This window comes from Malus sylvestris, chromosome 5, assembly GCF_916048215.2.
Source record: "Malus sylvestris chromosome 5, drMalSylv7.2, whole genome shotgun sequence".
In the NCBI taxonomy this organism is placed as follows: Eukaryota; Viridiplantae; Streptophyta; class Magnoliopsida; order Rosales; family Rosaceae; genus Malus; species Malus sylvestris.
This window is the reverse complement of record NC_062264.1, coordinates 41,858,155-41,878,759: the sequence shown is the minus strand read 5'-3', so window position 1 is coordinate 41,878,759 and position 20,605 is coordinate 41,858,155. Positions and strand designations below refer to the sequence as shown.

General features: G+C 36.2%; 1 protein-coding gene, 1 long non-coding RNA gene and 2 pseudogenes across 2 annotated transcripts; 1 reads left to right on the top strand and 3 right to left on the bottom strand.

The window, feature by feature from the left end:
- Positions 1 to 1,475: 1,475 nt before the first annotated feature.
- LOC126624071 (uncharacterized) lies at positions 1,476 to 2,070 on the bottom strand. Its single transcript, XR_007623980.1, has 2 exons — positions 1,967 to 2,070; positions 1,476 to 1,880 (listed from the first exon to the last, which is right to left on the bottom strand). It is a non-coding gene; the product is annotated as an uncharacterized LOC126624071 (long non-coding RNA).
- A 360-nt stretch (positions 2,071 to 2,430) lies between these two features.
- LOC126622929 (uncharacterized) lies at positions 2,431 to 3,491 on the bottom strand (annotated as a pseudogene).
- Positions 3,492 to 7,125: 3,634 nt separating this feature from the next.
- LOC126622209 (probable alpha,alpha-trehalose-phosphate synthase [UDP-forming] 7) lies at positions 7,126 to 11,701 on the top strand (annotated as a pseudogene).
- Positions 11,702 to 13,240: 1,539 nt separating this feature from the next.
- LOC126621552 (protein GRAVITROPIC IN THE LIGHT 1-like) lies at positions 13,241 to 14,907 on the bottom strand. The gene has a single exon (XM_050290077.1). It carries the CDS (start codon positions 14,745 to 14,747, stop codon positions 13,401 to 13,403), a length of 1,347 nt encoding a protein of 448 aa, XP_050146034.1. The 5' UTR covers positions 14,748 to 14,907; the 3' UTR covers positions 13,241 to 13,400.
- Between the last annotated feature and the right edge of the window lie 5,698 nt (positions 14,908 to 20,605).

Genomic DNA, 20,605 nt, shown 5'->3' with positions numbered 1-20,605 from the left:
AGGGTTTAATACTCACACCTCTATTAAACTTCTAATTAATTTTCAATTCAAACATTTCCAAAATAATAAAAAAATTAAATTAAATTAAGTTTGTACCTATTAGTTTTTTTTTATATATAAAAAGATTCTCAATTTTTTAATCTTAAATGTACCCATTCATATAATTTTTCAATTTTTTTAATCTTAAATGTACCCATTCTCAAATATATCAATTTGTTATATGTAAAATGTACCCTTTTTTAATATAAAATCCATTCAAATTTTTTAATCCATGTTTAAACTTATATGGGTACATTCTTTTTCGTTGATTTGAGAATGTATCCATGTTTTGGTACAATAACTTTTTTTGTTAATTTTGGTTAATGTACCCATACATATATGTACACACACACAATATAATAGAGAGAATAATTTATATTTTATTATTTTTAATCCCATAATTATGGGTTTTATTTAAAATATCATTAATATAAACAATTACAAATTTCAATTTTTAATTTTTAATTAAAAAAATATAGTAACTTACATTATTACATTAATATCAGGGACCTCAATAAAAAACTAAAAACTAACAAGGTTTCAATCAAATGATATTGATAACTAAGGACCGCATCCAAAGTGTCCCTAAAAAATAACATTAAAATACAAAAGTGTGCTTTAATATCTTTTTGATCTCTCAAGGAATTTTCAATCATCATAGGTAGTTCAAATCTTTCTTTTTGTGCAAAATGTATCACTTTTATTAATTGTCATTAATTTTTTAAATATGTTGTCTCGTTACTTGTGCCTCCCGGTGAAGAGTGGTTTTATTATTTCATGTTTTTTAAACGACTTGGGTTAAGACTTAAGAGTAGCATTTATTAAAAGCTCATGACACAACAGAAACCAAATAGTTAATGACAATTATGTTATACTGATAAGCTTTAATATTTTTACAAGAAGTTATGTTGAGGTCGTGAAGTCACGAAAATGCCTTTAAGGAGGAGGGGCTTGCTTATATGACTTATGATGCTCTTTCATAAAAAGTTGGGTTAAAAATTATGGAAGTGGTACATCCTCTCTAAGACCATCTCCAACCCTGGGCTAAAAGCCAAATTACCCCCCAAATTACCCCTCCAACCACTCTCCAACCCATGCTAAAATTTTAGGCTAAATGCCAAATGCTATTTCTGGGCCAAATACCCCCCAGCTTTCCCCCCGGGCTAAATGCGAAATGTTTATCGGAATTTAAATTTTTTTAAATTAAAATGTTCATAAAATTAATTTACAATAATCTACATATTTATTTTTAAAAAAAAATTGATTTAAGAAAAAGATTTAGGCTAATTTCATTCTTTAATAATTTCGGGCTAAAATTTTAGGGTAGAAGGGTTGGAGCAGAAAAGATGTTTCTGGGCTAAAAGCTAAATTTTCCGGGCTAAAAAATTTGGCTTTTAGCCCAAGGGTTGGAGATGGTCTAATTAATAAGTAAGCCCTTATTGTTGGTAAATTGTCAAATTAAATTATTTGGGTGGTATTTATGAAATTATTGATAGAACAATTCGGGACGGATTTAGGGCACCACGTAGGCTGGGGAGTGTATAGACACCGAGAAGACTCCTGCAATCCTACTAACGATCCAACAAAAACATGAACACTTGAAACGGGAAGCTTAATCTTATGAACCAAAATCATTGCTGCCACAGTGGACAATTGTGCTGCCAAGCCTCTCGAGTTGCTTATATAAGTCAGCTTCCCCCCTAGGCATTGTGCTCTTGAGTTGCTTATATAACTCAGCTTCCACCTAGGCATTGTGTCAGCCTCCTGCCACAGATCAAGAAACCAACTGCTGCACCAAATCCGGCAATCACCTTAAACCACCAATTCAATTGGATGGATTCCTGCAAGTATCAAGTATTTGATCGTCAAGATGATAAGATACATGAAACAGTAATAGACACATGGTTATATACAGTCAATAACTCACCACATATTCTCCATTTCCGGAGTATTCTGTGTCGAAATACATCAAGAATAGCTCCATATGGACTCACAATGGCAGCTACTTCATTAGCGGATTGAATAAGCTTGCAAGAACGTAGTGTCAATATCTTCACTATATTTTACATCAATGAACTTAGTGTTTTTGGTTTTTCGGGGCAGAAATGAACTTACGTGAAGATACACGAAGCTATAATCTGTGGTAAGATGAACAAGCCTTCCACATCATCATATTTTTCAGCTAGAACAAGAGTTTGTCTGTCATACTCGTTTACCTATTCCGTCACATAAGCATGAAGGTTAGCGTGATATAAGGTAATGTGAATCTGAACCGCACATTCAGGCAAGAATGAAATACGTATGCATAGGTCTTACATGAGAACAAAAAGCTGATTTTGATGGCCTCTTATGAACCGAAAGGAGTTCTCAACCGGTGGTGTTTTTTCAATCTTATGAAAGTGCCTTGTTTGAAGACTCAAGCAACTGCCTAAATGACCTAGGTTTCTCCATATTAGACTTATCTTCGAAAGCAGAATGATCAGGAGTAGGCGCAGGTTCAGGTTCTTGTATTGAGTCCGGTTAAGCCCAGCTCCTCTCATCCTCTTCTTCGTACACAGTACCAAGGACTCTCATCTGCAGGAAATCTTTCAAGGCTTCTTCAGACTGTGCTCCGTCATCCGAAGATTTTGTACTAATGCAGGTTTGTTCTTGGCTTTCTGTAGACTTTTGGTTTATGGATTTAGACATGTTTCTCTTCACGGTCTTGTAAATTTTGGCTGCATTGACTTTCTTCATGGCTAAAGGAATCACCAAACCCTGTTTCTTAGAGATCCGAATTAAGGTTGAACATATAGAAGGGAAAGGAAGGTTTTAAAAAAATCTGATGTTGAACATACCAAAGATAATAGTGCTCCAGTCATGGCGGCCAGGGCAACTGCAACAACAGTGACCCTACTGTGAACTGCACTTATAGACGGTATGACCTGCAATATGAACAGCAATGAAGATGGAAGATATTGATAATGTTGAAGAATGAAAAAAGTTCACATCAAAAAATTGACAAAATAAAATGCAATGTATAACGAATGGTTACACTACTCATTACGCCGAGAAAATTTACCTTAAACATGAAAAAGAGGCAAAGCAATCCTGCAGATATTCATAGCCAAACGGGAAAAGAACAAGAACCCTTTTTCGACATTTTCACAGTGAAGCAGAGAAGCCTTCATTACGCTGAAGAGGAAGAGTACACATGCAAAGGCAATGAATGGAGCAACAGTCCGTTCAAGAAATATCCAAAGAAGTCCTCCACGATTGAAATTGTGATTTGCATTCTGCATTTCACAATCCCTCGAGAATAAGAAACGAAAGATTATAGCGAAAAACAAGTCAAGCTTAAGCATTTGACATCAAGGACTTACATGTTTTGGAAATGAATAGCGCAAACAGGATATTGTTTTACCAAAACGAAGTGAAATCATTTACATTTTTCAACCTCTCGTAAATTTTTCGTGTGGAACGTCTTACTTAAGCGACCTAATCTGTATACCTCCTTACCTTATTCCGCAAGGGTATGTAGCTAAAACCTTCAGTAACAAGTATAGTTCCCAATAGGGCACCCTGCATTGACTGCTGAGGTGAGACTGGCAGCTGCAAATATGTAGCCAGAGCAAGCCAAATTGCTGTAAAAAATTTATAGGCATGACAAAAAGAACGTATAAAATAAATATCAGCAATAAGCAAGTCTTTGAATATACCTGCGGTTTCTACAACAACTACCATACTCCACATCAAGAAGCCTTCACTAGGCTGATTTTCCTTGAGAAACTGGGGATATAGAGAACTCTATTAGCTAAACTATACGCCAATCCTTCTATAGAGCGGTTAATTGCACTTTCTCAGAACCTTCTATAAAAATGTCTTTAAAGGTGGATAATGAGACTACATGTTTGCTGCTTTGACCTTTTCTTTTTAGGAGAATAAAAAAATGTCAGCAAAAAGTAAAAGGCGGAGAATCCAAAGTTTATTGACAACATATTGACAACTATAACGTTGAAGTATCAACATTATCAATAATTTACATGACATATTCGTAGTTTAAAAAGTTTAATTAAATGCGCGGTAGGAAAATCCGTGTTGTAACGTACAATTTCTTTGGACGTAAAATAGAGTTGAATTGGAAGTGTCTTAATCCGTACATCAGAAAACAGATCATTCACAAAATTACCGCAACTGGCAAAGGCTGCTTCAAATGCCTTCAGAAGTGTCAAACTCCCCGACCCAATAGGTGTCGAAAACTGAAAAACATCAAACAAAAGACAAACGTCAGATGCTATAATATATCTATGAACATAAAAAATGTGCATAACAATGTGACTAGCTAATAGGTATCCACATGAACCCTAATGAAACCGGAGACGGAAGATTGTTGGCACCGGTCGAAAAAGCCGCTGCAATTGCGGCAACGGCTCCAAATATCGGTATCCATCCATAGGTCTCCTTCCACTCCCTCACAACTAACGGCTAGATCAACCAGAACACGATCGTTCCCGATGACATTTTTTCGTCTGTCCGAGTTTCGACTCGAAGGAATTATGCAATGGAGAGACCATAAGCTTTGAAAGTAACTCAACCATGAATTACAACAAATGGTCAAATGGAATTGTATTTTTCTCGAATTCAAAAGATGAACTTGAGCCAATAAGTTGTTGGAGGAATTCTCGAGTTCAGTCACATGGACGAACGACATTGGCTGAAACAATTGATAGAAATGTTGTAAAAAAACATGAGAGGGAGAATTTGAACTCATAAAATAAGAGCAGGATTTCAATTCGAGGAGATTCGTAGATTGAAGAGAAAGATCCTATTTTAATTGAAAAACTAAAATAATAGTTTCGTGTGACAACAAATAATGTATGAGACTTAATTGAATAGCGACATTATCTTATTCCAAAGCATTGCACTCACCCTCAGCTTCTCCATGCATGAAAAATTAGGTAAGCAAAGCAAAAGCATATTCTATGCTGGTCAAATGAGAGAAAGGCCATCACACTATACGGTCATGGTCTTCCCCATTAGTCCCTCTCATTCCTTGTTTTATTTTCAAGAACAATCCAAGTATTATTCGGATGCATAAAACAAATCCAGCTGGGAGGAAAACGACATTGCATTTGCTTCCCACTTCCCATCTTTTTAACCCCAACCATGTAAATTTATATCCACATTTTCAATAACTCCCCTATTCATCACGAGATATTTTATTGTACCAAAAACAATCACCTGATGATTCACGACTCAGTTGGCATACATTTCTTCTAAACTATCTTTAGTAAAAAATCAATACTACAATTTGAGTCGAGAGATGAGATTGTGTGAAAGTGACTTATTAGAATATTATTCTGCTACTTCGTAATATTGTGTAGTGAAATATTTTAAAATCGACTCTCGTAGATAATAAGTTCCCATCAAATTATTGTAATTATTTTGCTATATGACTCGCTATCCTAAAAGTTCTCACAAAAGTTTGCATGCACCGTTTCACATTGCCCTATAAGATTTTGAAATTGTATCAATTTCACTTTTTAAATATTTGAACGTTTAATCTAAACTACATATTAATATAATTCTTTTTGTTACCTAAAAACTTATAAAATTAATCTTCAATACATAAATGAAACAAAAATATTAGAAAAAAAACACATGAGCAATAAATTTCGCACAAACAAATTGTGATGTTTTTTAACCTCACAGTCATGTCATACTATCATTATCCTCTATAAACTCACACTCTCTCTCTCTTCTTAATTGCCAATCCCTTTTTTTTAGATGTCTGTCAACCCGTTAAAAACAATAACTCCTCCCATAAAAAATAAAAAATAAAATTTAAAAACAATATTTGAGAAAAAAAAAAATATTTTTCACATATAGAGTGTGTGGCCTTTGCTATTATTCATTAAGGTGATGAGTGTTTTTGTTAATGTAGTGCAAATGTTGCTTACATGTCACTGTAATTACAAGTTTCATACTCACCATGTCATCAGTTATTGAAGATTCAATTATTTCATCAAACAAAATGTGTAAATTGAAAGAAAATGGGTAAATTGAAACAATTTCCAAATTTTAGAATGCAAACAATTAAAACCATTTGACCTATTTACAAAATTACCTCGAATATAGTGTGAAATGTAGTTTAAAGTGGGTGGTATACTAGTAGGGGTGTGAATGTGATATCCACACACTTCAAATTACTTCCTACACACCTCTTGTTAATTTTTGTCCACTAATCTTCTTCAATTCATCAAATCTGACGGTTGAAAATTAAAAATGTGTGTGAGAAGTAAAATAGGGTATATGAATATCATACCCCTACTAGTAAATTCCCCTATGCCCACATATGTTTCCAGTCTGGACCAAAACCACGTGCCAGCCAAGGGGTACTATTAGGTGACGTCACCGATGACGTCATCACCTCTTTGGCATCGCCTTATCCTTATTTTTCGTATTTATTATATGGCACCATGTGGCAAATTGCACAAAAGGCACTTTTTGTGCCCCCGCCCACCAATCACCAACGTTATTCCAATTTTTTTTTAAAAATAATTTTCAATGACTCGTAACTTAGTATTACGGTCTAAGTATTATTATTTTTATTTGTAAGTAAAAAGACTTTGGTTGAATTCTCACAGAAAGTGAATTTAATCTACATTATTACCTATTTCTTTTATGAAGAGTTAGCGACTCCGCCTCTGAGCTTACATAATACCGTTTGTTAAAAAAAATTTAAAAAAAATTACCAATGAGGGCAGATATTTATCCTGAACGCGAAAACAGCGGATCATTTTAACCGAGTGGATATATATTCGGCGACGCGTGGACCCAGGCGGTGGGTTACGAAATACAAAGACAACGTGTCCCCGCCGCTTTTCAAACAGAGTGTGAGATGCCAACGCAAGTGTAGGATTTGGCCACGTCACCAGATCCTTGGCACGCGGGAGTATACGCGCGTGGGGAAAGCTTTCAAGCATAAAGGGCCAGTTGGCATTACTGGGAAGTCTACTGGCCAACCTTATCCTCTTCTTTTTTTACTGTTTTTCGAAATTTTAATTTCCAAAAATATACACAAACAATATTTTTTATTCAATTTGTTCCTCCAAAAAGAGGGAAGCAAAAATATTTCTTTTATATTTGTATGGGGAGAGGGAGAGGGAGAGAGAGACCTTTGCAAGTGGGACTCTCGGCCGTTCACTTTCAGAGAAGACCAAACCAAACCCTAGATTTCTTTCCTGCTGATTTCACCCCCAATTAATTTTATATTTGGATTTTCAGATCCAAATTGTTCCTGGGAAAGATTCAAAATTTGCTCTTTCAAACCTCTGAAGGTATCATTTTTTCCGTTTTTTTTTCTTTCAGTTTTTGGAAATATTTCAATTCACTCTCTAGGGTGTACTTTGTTTTTGGATATTAACTGAAACATGAGATTTTATGCTGTTTTTTGCAGTTTTTGGTATTAGGAAGTGTTATTAATTAATGGTTATTTGCAGTGATTGAATCTAATTTGGGTATTGGAATCAATGCTTAGTTTGGTATATGTTGATGCCTGTTTATTTCATGTTGTTACAGATCCTGCTTAATTTTTGTTACTTGAAGAGGCAAGGAATCTTGGGTCAGGTTTATATTTGTGAGATCTTGTCTGTGATTTTTGAGTTGGATTGGGGAAACCCAGATAAATTCTGTTCAAGATGATGTCCAAATCGTATACCAATCTTTTAGATCTAGCCTCCGGGAACTTTCCGGTAATGGGTCGCGAAAGACGGCGGCTTCCGCGTGTAATGACCGTTGCCGGTGTTATATCTGAGCTTGATGATGATCAGGCTGGTAGTGTGTCTTCGGATGTTCCGTCCTCGATCGTTCAGGACCGGATAATTATTGTTGCCAACCAGCTCCCTGTGAAAGCTAAGCGGAGACCGGATAATAAAGGATGGAGCTTTAGTTGGGATGAGGACTCATTGTTATTGCAGTTGAAGGACGGTTTACCTGAAGATATGGAGGTTTTGTATGTAGGTTCTTTGAGCGTCGAAGTGGATTCGAATGAACAGGACGATGTATCAGCGCTCCTGTTGGATAGATTCAAGAGTGTTCCAGCTTTTTTGCCGCCCGACATTTTGTCCAAGTTCTATCATGGGTTTTGTAAGCAGCATTTGTGGCCTTTGTTTCATTACATGCTTCCATTCTCAGCAACCCATGGTGGGAGGTTCGATCGGTCTTTGTGGGAAGCATATGTGGCTGCAAATAAGATTTTTTCACAAAGGGTGATCGAGGTAATAAATCCGGAGGATGACTATGTGTGGATTCATGATTACCATCTAATGGTGCTGCCTACCTTCTTGAGGAGGAGATTCAATAGATTGAGAATGGGGTTTTTTCTTCACAGCCCATTCCCTTCGTCTGAAATATATAGGACTCTACCGGTAAGGGAAGAGATCCTAAAGGCACTTCTAAATTCGGACCTTATTGGGTTCCACACATTTGATTACGCTCGACATTTCTTGTCTTGTTGTAGTCGGATGTTGGGTTTGGAGTATCAGTCAAAGCGGGGTTATATTGGGCTGGATTATTTTGGAAGGACAGTTGGGATAAAGATCATGCCTGTCGGGATTCATATGGGGCAGATTGGGTCAGTGTTGAAGCTTGCCGATAAGGAGTGGAGGGAAGGAGAACTTAAACAACAGTTTGAGGGGAAGACTGTGCTGCTGGGTGTTGATGATATGGACATCTTTAAAGGTGTCAACTTGAAGCTCTTGGCAATGGAACAGATGCTGAAGCAGCATCCGAAGTGGCAGGGGAAAGCGGTTCTGGTACAGATAGCAAACCCTGCTAGGGGAAGAGGGAAAGATCTTGAGGAAACGCAGGCTGAAATTCAGTCAAGCATCAAAAGAATTAATGAAAAATTTGGTCGGACTGGTTATGAACCCATTGTGTTTATTGATAGGCAAGTCTCTCTTAGTGAAAGAGTTGCATATTACACCATTGCCGAGTGTGTAGTTGTCACAGCTGTGAGAGATGGGATGAATCTTATTCCATATGAATACATTGTGTGCAGGCAAGGAAACTCTGTATCAGATTCTAATTCAGAACACAGTGGGCCGAAGAAGAGCATGCTAGTAGTATCAGAGTTTATTGGATGTTCCCCTTCACTAAGTGGTGCAATTCGGGTTAACCCATGGAATACTGAATCAACGGCTGAGGCGATGAATGAGGCAATTTCAATGGAGGAACCCGAGAAGCAGTTGCGCCATGAGAAGCATTATAGGTATGTTAGTACACATGATGTGGCATACTGGTCACGAAGTGTTTTCCAAGATATGGAGAGAACTTGCAAAGACCATTTCAGAAGGCGTTGCTGGGGTATTGGTTTGGGCTTCGGCTTCAGGGTTATAGCACTTGATCCTAACTTCAGAAAGCTGACTATTGATCACATTGTTTCTGCTTATTTGAGATCTAAAAATAGGGCAATTCTACTGGATTATGATGGCACTGTGATGCCTCAAACATCTATAAATAAGAGCCCGAGTCAAGAAGTGATCTCCCTCATTAATACGCTTTGTGGTGATGTTAAAAACACTGTTTTTGTGGTCAGTGGGAGAGGAAGGGATAGTTTGAGCAAGTGGTTTTCTCCTTGCAAGAAACTCGGAATTGCTGCTGAACATGGTTATTTTATGAGGTATATCCAATAACTATTTGTCCTTTACAGTTATCCTTGTTTTTTGTTTGGTTTTAACATAAATTGATTTTTGTTAGGTGGTCTGCTGACAAGGATTGGGAAGTTTGCGGGCAGAGCAATGACTTTGGTTGGATACAGATAGCTGAACCAGTTATGAAACTCTACACAGAAGCCACCGATGGTTCTAGCATTGAAACCAAGGAGAGTGCCTTGGTTTGGCACCATCGAGATGCAGATTCTGGTTTTGGATCCAGTCAGGCTAAAGAGTTGCTCGACCATTTAGAAAGTGTGCTAGCAAATGAACCAGTTGCTGTGAAGAGTGGTCAGTATATTGTAGAAGTGAAGCCACAGGTGAATGTCTTAACTCTCTCTCAAATTTTAACTCTCTACGTTAATGCAAATTCTTGTCCAATGTCACAGAAAAATATATTAGGACATCACCATTGTCACAGAAAAATATATTAGGACATCACCATTGTCACTAGGATCGACTACCTATTTCATTGTTAGAACGCATGGAAGATACACAGCATATATTTTTCTCATCTTGCAATCTGTAGAAATTTCCATTCAGCCGTCCTTATTTGATTTTTTGATTTGGGTCCTCTCTTCTATTCCTTCATCTCTTAGGGGTCTTTTGCAAGTCATAAATTAGAATATTATGCTTAGAACTGGTACCTCGTCTGAATAAGCACCTTTGCATTTGGCAAGTGCAACACACTAAAAATGCTCAGAAACTCTGAGAATATGCGTAATAACCCTATGCTTGCTTGCATCTTAATCAAGTGACTTGGAGGAATTTTAGAAAATGAGGGTTTGTTTAGTATCCTCACGAGAAACATTTGAAAAGATTATACTGTGAAGGATGGCAATGCTTTGACGTTGGCTCATAAAACAATCTCACAGAGAAACCACAGTAGTAAAGTTGGACTTTAGTAAAGTTTAAGACGAATAGTTTGCTTGCTGATGATAAAAGAGATCTACATTACGTTGCTAAGGATTGTTGCAAACCAATTGATTTTTTAAGTGATTATTGAACCCAATTTTTGTTGTGCCTTATAGGGTGTCAGTAAAGGCGTGGTTGCAGAAAAGATCTTCACATCAATGCACGAGACGGGGAAGCAGGCTGACTTTGTACTGTGTGTTGGCGACGATAGATCTGATGAGGATATGTTTGAGATCATTGGTAGTGCTATGAGAAACGGCATCCTCTCCTCTAATACCAGTGTTTTCGCTTGTACTGTTGGACAGAAACCCAGTAAAGCCAAGTACTATTTGGATGACCCTAGTGATGTTATTACAATGCTCGACGCTCTTGCAGATGCTTCAGATTCTCCGCCTTGCTCAGATGGTGAACCAGGCTCCCCTTGAAATCTTCCTCGATGAATTTGTTAGATACCAGCGTCCTTTCTTGCAGCTGATGACGATGAATCGCACGATGGCCTTTTGATGGAAGAAAGTAATCATTTTTCAGCTTTTCTGGATCTGAATTGTTGGAGGAAAGATTTCATGTTCGTGACCTTCTTGACTGATGATTTTCAGCCAGTTCCGGAACATCGTTAGCTTGGATTTCTTCTGTGATATAAACAATCAATCAATGCAGAGTGGATTATAGTGGGTTTACTTGGTCGAAAAACACAACTAAACATCAGCTCAAAGTTCAAACTGAACATCTGATGGAATCGACGATGTTTATTCGTTGAGAACAACTTGGAATGAGAAAGGAAACGGGAGATCGATTGTTGAAGATTGCATCATATACGCGAAGGTTACGTTGTCTGGCGAAGGCGTACAGGCGACGTGCATTCTAGGGACGTTAGATTATGGTAATATGGTGGGGAGATGGTATTCAAATCCCCATTTGAAACAGTATACTGGTCTTTCTTCTTCATTGTTCTGAGTGAATTTTCTTTGCCATTTGTTTCTTGGATCAAGTCCTTGTCTAATTAAACCTGTAAATTATATAGCAACATTTGCAAGAAATGATCACGTTTTCAAGGATGCCATCTTTCAGATTACTGTTGACTGAGGAGTTGTCACTTGCACGGGGTTAAAATGCATTGTCCTGTCAATATACGCCATACGTAGCGTGTTAAGTGGATCACATTCACTCGTTAAATCGCCTGTGATTTGTGAATCATCAACGCACATCTAATCGATAAATTAATGTGGGAGAAAGGGAACCCTGGACAGCTTACAACCAAACCAACAGGCTCACGCTTTGCGGTTCGCATTGAGACCCACATTGCAGGTTTCCAAGCAGCTTCACGGTTTTTACGACTCCAGAGCCCCAGTACCAACGTTTCTCTCTCCAAGGATGACCCCAATGATGCATATGATCATTTGGTCGAGCGGCATCCGGTTTTCACCTTCCTGGAAGTCTTGGGCATCTCTTAGGCGACCGTTGTTGATGAAGAAAAATGGTGTTGATCTTCTGCATGCTTATATATTCTTTTGTCTCTTGATTCTTCTTTGATCTATTTAATTCAAAGACTAAAAGTAAATAAAGATGTTATATAAAAACGAAAAAGTACGTGCAGAAATCACTTGTACTGAAACGCCGGATGTCGAAAGGCACGCTACAAATTCAGTATGGGAAACGGTAATTGATCTTGTCGATATATACTTTGAAAATAGAACCAAAACTTCGCGTATGTGGTTTTGGAGTTGCTGGCAATTGCGAGATGGAGGAGATGAAGACACACAAACAAAACAAACGCTGCAACTCAACTGAGTCGGCCATTGCCGTGTTACCATGGGAAAGGCCCGTGAACCAAATGCTCATACTCGAAGAGTTGTCACTTCTATACCCTAATAATATGGCACGATGGGAGACCAAAACAAAAATATGACCAACTTTAGGCTCTAGAGAGAGGCCTACATACAATAATACTACCCTAACCAGTTGCTTATAATTGTGTAAAATTAAAGGTCGTTTCTAAAGTCCTATACGCCAATGTATATATTAGGCCGACTTTTGTTGGTATTAATCGTCCACACACGTGTGAATAATTGATGATTTACAGAATGCATAACGGCTTACAAATCTTTTACAATTAGATTGTGAGCCGTTGATAATTTAGTTTAGCCAACGAATCAATGACTCTCTCTCTCTCTCTCTCTCATCCATTAATATGATTCCAATCCCGATCATATCTTCTGCCATTGATGCTGCTCCTATTTCCCCACTCACACTAATTGTATATAACAGAAACTCACATATCCGATATCCCCGGATTGTGTACATCCTTTCCTTTATCTCTTCCGTCACTCCTTTTCTTTATCTTTTTTCGTCAGAGACAATGAAAAAGAAGTAAACAAGATGAGATATGCGACTATTTCTCTACTATACGCTCATCTAATCGATTAGTTCATGTAGCCATAACAATGTATTAGTATTCTAAGTCAATCACGTATTGCATTTTAACTTTTTTATATAATAGTGTCTAATGGACTCGAAATACTGACCTAGTTTCAAATTTTCGTGTAATAGTGCGTAATTGATTCGAGATATTGAAAATAAATTATTCATGCCGCACCTTTCAAAGTGAAAATTGAGTCCATGTTAATGATATATAACAAGGAAAACAATTGTACCAATAGTATATACTTTTATATTTATACTACACCCACCACTTTGGCCCCACACCACATCCAACGGCTCTGATGCATTATTTACATTTCCTATCACCGTCCGATCTTAAATTCCCGCCGGAGAAGTCACCGGAGACAAGTAAACCTGGCTCTGCACCACCGTCTTGCCAATCTTAAACCCGGGAACAACCGTGAAACTCACCGACGGCTCCGTCTCGACATCTTTGGCAATCACAGACTCCATGAACACCTCCGAAAATCTCGACCCTTTCTTCACCTGAAAGATTGAAACTTGCTGGCCAAACGAGAACGCCAAGCAATGCAGAAGCCAAACCCGCATCGCCGCCTCTGCAAACGCCGCGAAAAAAGCAGAGTCTGGCACTCCACCGGAGCTGACGACTTTCCTCATATTCAAATTCCCAAAAAGCGAACACTCCATCTTTGCGTGAACGAGCTGGAGGTACTTCGCTTTCGTGAACTTGCAAAACGAAGAACTCGGGTTCTGGGTGAGGAAAATTTTCGTGTTTTCGGATACGAGTTTCTTGAATTTCTGGAAAAACAAAAGTTGGGTTTTGTTGACTGGGGATAAAGAATCACTGGGTAGGCCGAAGTTTGGATTGTTGAAGCCTTCAAGCAATGTTTTGGAAACGAAGGATTCGAATGCGAAGCATCGATGGCTCTGTTTTGCGAAAACAGAGCCGGGTTCGATGAATCCGACGGCTGTGGAGAGATCCCAGTTGGCGGATTCCATTTCCTGGATCATCAATCTCACAAAGCTTTTGATGGATCTCAGAGTTTGCTGCTGGAATTGAACGAAATGCGTGGGATTCAGCTCCGAAAGCCGAAGGTTGTCGAAAACGGAGAGAGACGGAGATCCGCTGGCGTTTAGCTTTATCTCCAGGCACTTGTTCGACAAGACCAAATCTTGAAGCTTTTTCTGTAGGGACGAAATGTCGGAATCCTTCTTTCCGGATTCGGACTCCAATTTCTTGATCGAAATCTCGTACGTTTTCATCAGGGCCTGCTGTTCCTGAATCTCCGCGAGCATCATAGTGACTTGCGGCGAGAGATCGAGCTCCTTTTTCAAAAAGCTGCGTTTCAATTCCGATATCGATTTCAGCTCGTTCACCACGGACTGGTCGGCCGTCTGAATCGCTTCGTTGTTGTACGGATCCTGCGCCATTTGGAGCTCTGCGTAAGCTGCTTTTATAGAAGTGATTCCGGCGAAGAGCTTGGCCAGAAGTGCTTCCAACATTGCTCTATTCCGGACCTTGAATTCTTCCTCCTTGTCCGAATCCTTCCGCTTTTCGAAACCGTCCTTGACTTTTCCGTTCGACACGAGGATGCAAATGCCATTGTTGGAAGCGATTCGGCTCGTCGCCGTTCGGAGGTTGATGACTTTGCTGAAAGTTCTTGATAATCTGCTCTGTTTTGGTCTCATGGTGGTGTCCATTTGCAAATAATGAAAAATCAGAGGATCGGTGAGTAAAGAGAGTTCAAATTGTTGGTTGGAGGCATAAAACTTGGGGTTTGTTTTGTGGGGATGAGGGAATGAAAGGTGTTTGAAAGAGAAGGGCGGAGGAATGGAGGAGAGAGAGGAGGTGAGGGAAAGGTGGGGGAGACTTAAAGCGCGGGAAAAAAGGGAAAAAGTTGATAAATACTGTGTATACGAGTAATGTTAGAGAAACTAAATTTGTAAACAAAGATTTGAAAATTAAAGTACATAAAAGTTGATGGTTGGTTTATTATTTATACGTTGATGAACATGTTTATTCTTATTTGTGACATATCATTTAGTTTGCAAATTTAATCTCCAAATTTGATCTTCCTAGCATTACCCTGGTGTATATTTACTGATAAGTGAGTACACAACAAGTAATGTCTGTCGCATCACAACTATGAAGATGTATTGCTAAAATGAACGAAAAAAAAAACTAGGAAGATATAAAAGTCATATTACATGTACAATCTGGGTATGAAATGTCTGCTATTTTGTTAAAGAACAAATTATTGATGTATATGTCGTTGACAACATGTTGATATTATTATAAGTTATAACTAATAGAATGTATTAACGATAATGCAGAAGGGGAAAAATAGAGCGTTAAAATCACTCTCATTTTGATGATATCAATATAATATTGATGCACATCCATACCTTAGGTCATGCATATGGTATAGCGATATCCACACTACCGTTCGCTCCTTCAAGATTCTTTCTTTTGTTTTTGTCTTTTAATTTTTCTTTAATATGATGGCAAGTAGAACATAAAAAACAAGAGTGCGAAAATTATTTTTCGTTATTTGTAATAATGTATAGGATTTTAATTGAATATGTTGGGTGGGAAATTGTAATGGTGGTATACAGAGGGATGATGTGAGTAAGTGATAGATTGCTAGCATCTACTCATTGACCCTACCTGGTTGCATATCCATAATTCATGGGAGGAGGAGGAGAGCCAAAAGAAGTTGTAATATTCGGATTGAGATCATCTCCAGATCTCAAACTCAGAAGCTAACGGATTCAGTAATTTGGAACATTCAATTTAAATTTTGCGGTTTCCACTAATTCCGTTTCATTAGTCAAACTCACATATAGAACCACGCGCCCTCATCTCTCTCTCTCTCTCCCTCTCTCTCTCTCTCATGATATATATTACTAGGTTGGTCGCCTCCAGGAGGTCCAGAGATGATCTCAATCCGTAATATTCATCAGTATCAATGATAAATTTGGACTAAATATACATATATAGATAGATAGTTGCCAAAATTCAAATGACATGTATGTACGTGCATTGATAATGATAGCTCTCTCATAATATCAAGGGATCGGAATCAAAAATGCAGTTTACTAATTTTGGTGAGGAACCAAGATTAGCCAACTGTCAGCACTCTAATTATAATGTACAATTAGTCTCGATCAATAATGTACTTTCTTTTAATAAAGTAGGGGTTTAAGTTTTTTAATATGTGGTTCATGCATGGTTGATGAGTAGCAGAATAGGGTTTAGGGTTGGGACAAGCTTAGCATAAATACACGTTGTAATCCTTATGTAATACAGTTTTTTAATCATAGAAAATTAGGCAGTGGACTTCACTGTTGGTTGGTGAATGTACACTCTACAGTTGGGGTTTGGATAGCAATTAGCGGGAGCTAATCACATTCTTAATCTATAGTTAAGAATGCCTACAGTTAAACAACAATGCAAATTCAGAAGTTATTGAGACCAAAGAACGGATGCGCGTATTACAAATGTGTCAATAACATGTCGATACTATTTGATGTTGGTAAACCCTAGTTGATCAATTTTTCTTACAACAAGATATTTCCACTTCTTTAGTCCTTCTGCTAAACCCTAGTTGTTAAACTCTCTTTATCTTAGCGTCTCTCTCTTCTCTTTATTGTGATTTTCCACATTTAAAGTTCATATACAGGTTATATTTTTTTTTAAAGGGAGACAACTGGTGGCAAGCCACATTATCCACCCATTTCGGGAGCTGGAAAGACTTGTAGAGACATTTCAGCCTCCCCCTGGCCACAAATCTGACTTCCACACTTCATATACAGGTTATTCCTTTGGTGTATAACCTATTGAAAATAGGAAAAGGAAGTAAAATAAATCAGAAACCAATTCACCCTCAACTAGGAATCCAACTTTTGCAAAAACAGATAGTAAGACAACAAGAAAATGCCATTTTCTCTCTTGAAAGTCCATACAAGATTTTTTACCTTAGACTATTTCATATTTTTTTATCCTCTTATACGGTTTTCTTTACCTCTTAAGGAATAACATACTTAGTCCAAAAAGAAAACCAAAATTGTTCCACGGTTATTATATAATATATATATATATATATATATATATATATATATATATATATATATATTTATTTTGGACCTATACACAACTACGTTCATGAGCCATGTGCTTCTATAAATTAACAATTTGCTTTTTGAAATTGTTTTGAAATTTACCCTAGTTTTTGTTTTTCCTTTTTTGGCCACGCATGGTACTACTATGATAGTGAATATTAAAACCTGGAATCTCTGTATTGCAACTGCAGGGTAATGTTGGACGGACCGTATGGGAGATACATACATGTCAAAAGGGACATAGCCGAAAGAAGATTGTGACGATATCACAGTCCAGACGCAGATTGATTCCCCATTTGTGGACACCACACTAATTGCTTCACCCTGCTTCAATCAATCGATTTTCTTGCAGTACAAGAATTGTAACAAATATAAAACGTGGTTAAGAATATATTTACCTTAACTCCACTTATTACTATGGTCTAGTGATATTCCTCTTCACTTGTAAGTGAGAGGTCTTAGGTTCGATTCTCGTCAAAAACGAATTTGAACCGCATTATGCTAGCCCATTGTGAGGCTAAACCTACCCTCATCCTCTTTAGTGTAGATAATATCGTTTGTTAAAATATATATACATATACATATTTACCTTAACTCAAAGTCTTGTATTCGATTTTATTTTTAGTATCGTCGAAAAAAGGAATGCTAGAAACTTCTTTGAATCTTTTCGTTCTATCTTATCAATTATTCTTCTTATCTGTAATATTACATGATGATTTAAATTCTTTATTTTTAGGGTATTTTGTAAAGATCAACCCCATTGAAAGTTGGATAACGTTAATAAAATAGTTAAACAATTTCTGATTTGGTTGATTTTTGCGAAGCTGGTCTTTAAAGAGAGCTAGAAATAGAATGTTTCAATTGACGTGCAATTTTTTAAGAGTTCTGAAAAAATATAATGAAAAATTTGAATTGAGAAAATCAATAACATTCTCTCTTAAAAATATGTTAAATCTCCGTCTTTCTATATCGTCAAAACAAAAAAGAAAACTCATAAATATTCTAGACACACTGCATGTGACAATGAATGGACCAACATGTATCAATTCAATATGTGATCAATCAACTAGTCCATTTTCAGTTATGGGTTTCATTCTTGCTTTAAAACTTGAACATGTCCCACAAGAGCTCACATGTTCACTTGGATTATTGATCCAAACGATACATTCAAGTAACTAAGGTAGTGGATGATAGATGTGTTTCAAAATTCAAATTAGTGGCCTTCTTGGACATTATTACCAGACAATAGGAGTGGAACAAAAGTTATTGTCTACAAACCAAAGGTTCATTATATAAAATAAGGCACATCCCTACAGAAAAGTAGCTTACTCATAATAAAAACTATGAAACGTGACCCATAACCCAACACATCCATTTGACTTAAGGATGAGATGGTGTGGAGAATTTTCATATGTTATGATACAAAAATCAACTTCATATATAATGCGGTGCATCATATTTTAAAAACGTGCAATTTAACGAATCATTAATATATGTACGAAAAATGAAAGTAAAAAAAAAAATGTTGCATGTATATAATACATATTATACGCGAATTCACTAACTATACTAATGACATTCATAAACTTGTTAGAGGAACTCCTAAACTTTAGATTAAAATGATAAGGAGTATCCAGAAACACATTTATTAAAACTAGGGAAAAATCTACATGCACAAAAATGATCAAATGTACAAATGAGAATCGTGTCCATACAATCTTTCATAATTATATATACTTTTCCGGGTTTTTAATTGTTGTACACCCGAGTTTTGTTTTAAAATAAAATGAGAATGGTGGGATGTACATAATTAAGCAAAAGTATTTGGACTTTTTAACTGCATAGACGTTAAGCAGACGTCTTGTGAATTAGAATGTGCATGTCCCATTATCATGGCAATATATTTAATTGTTAATAGGATTACATATATATTGAGTCTTCATTATGACCAAACCCTTGTACTACACTAAAGTTGTAATGTGGTCAATTATGGGACCACAACCTCAACTTCTCCAAGTTTGATTAGAATTTGTCATTTGATTAAAAACCATCATGGGTGACTTAGTGGTTGAGATGAATTTTAGACTCGTATTCTACACAATTCGTTCTCAGTTTCTAACGTTGAGAAGTCACACAATGGTGGCCAAAGGAAGGTTGAAATGCTTATGTGAGTCTTCTCGACCCTCAAAATGATGGACTCTTATGGCTAAACCACTAGCTGGTATCATTTAAAAAAAAAAAAAAAAAAAAAAAAAAACACTCCAAGTTTCCAACACAAAGTGGCAAGCAAAACTATTTTCCATGCATTATAGTATATAGTCTCTTAAATTTTGCATGGCAGACAAATTGCATGTTTCTTGAAATACAACATTATTTTGTCCTATAACTAAACTAGCCGTTGGTCATAAATCCATAACATGCACTTAAACTTTTCTTTCTTTTTTGGCATGGGACGTTAGTGTATGATTACGAAGGGATTCAACATAATAGTTTATAGGAGAAATTAGGTTTACATCCTTCTTTTTGTTACTCAATTGATTAAAATCCTATTCTTTTTCAATTTTTGATCAAGGTCCTTGGGTATTAATAACATCATTAATTATTTGAATAATAAAATATTTTTATTTTTAAATATATTCCCTTAGTGTTAAAAATGTTAAAATTAGTATATTTATATTTATGGCTAAATTTTTTATCATATATTTTTATTTTTGGTTTGTACCTTTTTTTAATTTGTACCAATTTTCTTTTCATTTTTAATTTGTACCCATATATTAGTTTCTTTTTGTGCCCATATTTTTTAAAGTTTTATTTGTGTTCGTACCCATGTGTATACCGTCACGTGACATTGTATATTTAATCAAAGAAAAATTACATATGGTATATTTATGTTTTTTGCCTAAACTTTGTATCATATATTTATATTTTGAGTTTGTACCCACTTTTAATTTGCAACATTTTTTTTTAAATTTGTTGTATTTTCTTTTTAGTTTTATTTTGTACCCATGTATTAATTTCTTTTAGCGCCTATATTTTTTAAAAATTCATTTGTACTCATAATTGTTTAATCTTTTATCTGTACCCTAATTTATTTATAATGTACCCATTCTTCTTTATTAATGTATCACTTTGTTATATGTGAAATGTACCAATTTTTTTAACACTATGGATACATTCTTTTGCCATTTATTATTTCTTATTTTTACATAGTTTTTATCCATTTATTCAATCAAAATGTTTGAATTTTTTTATTGTAACAGTTTCTAATAGTATTATAATGAGGGATTTTAAATTTATAGGATTATAAATCTCATAAAATATCAAACAATTAATGTCAAAACTATAAAAATAAAAATATTAATTGTAATATAATGAGGTGTACAAAGTTAAGGGACTTTGATCAAACTTTGAATACCATTAAGGTTTTAGTAAAAGAA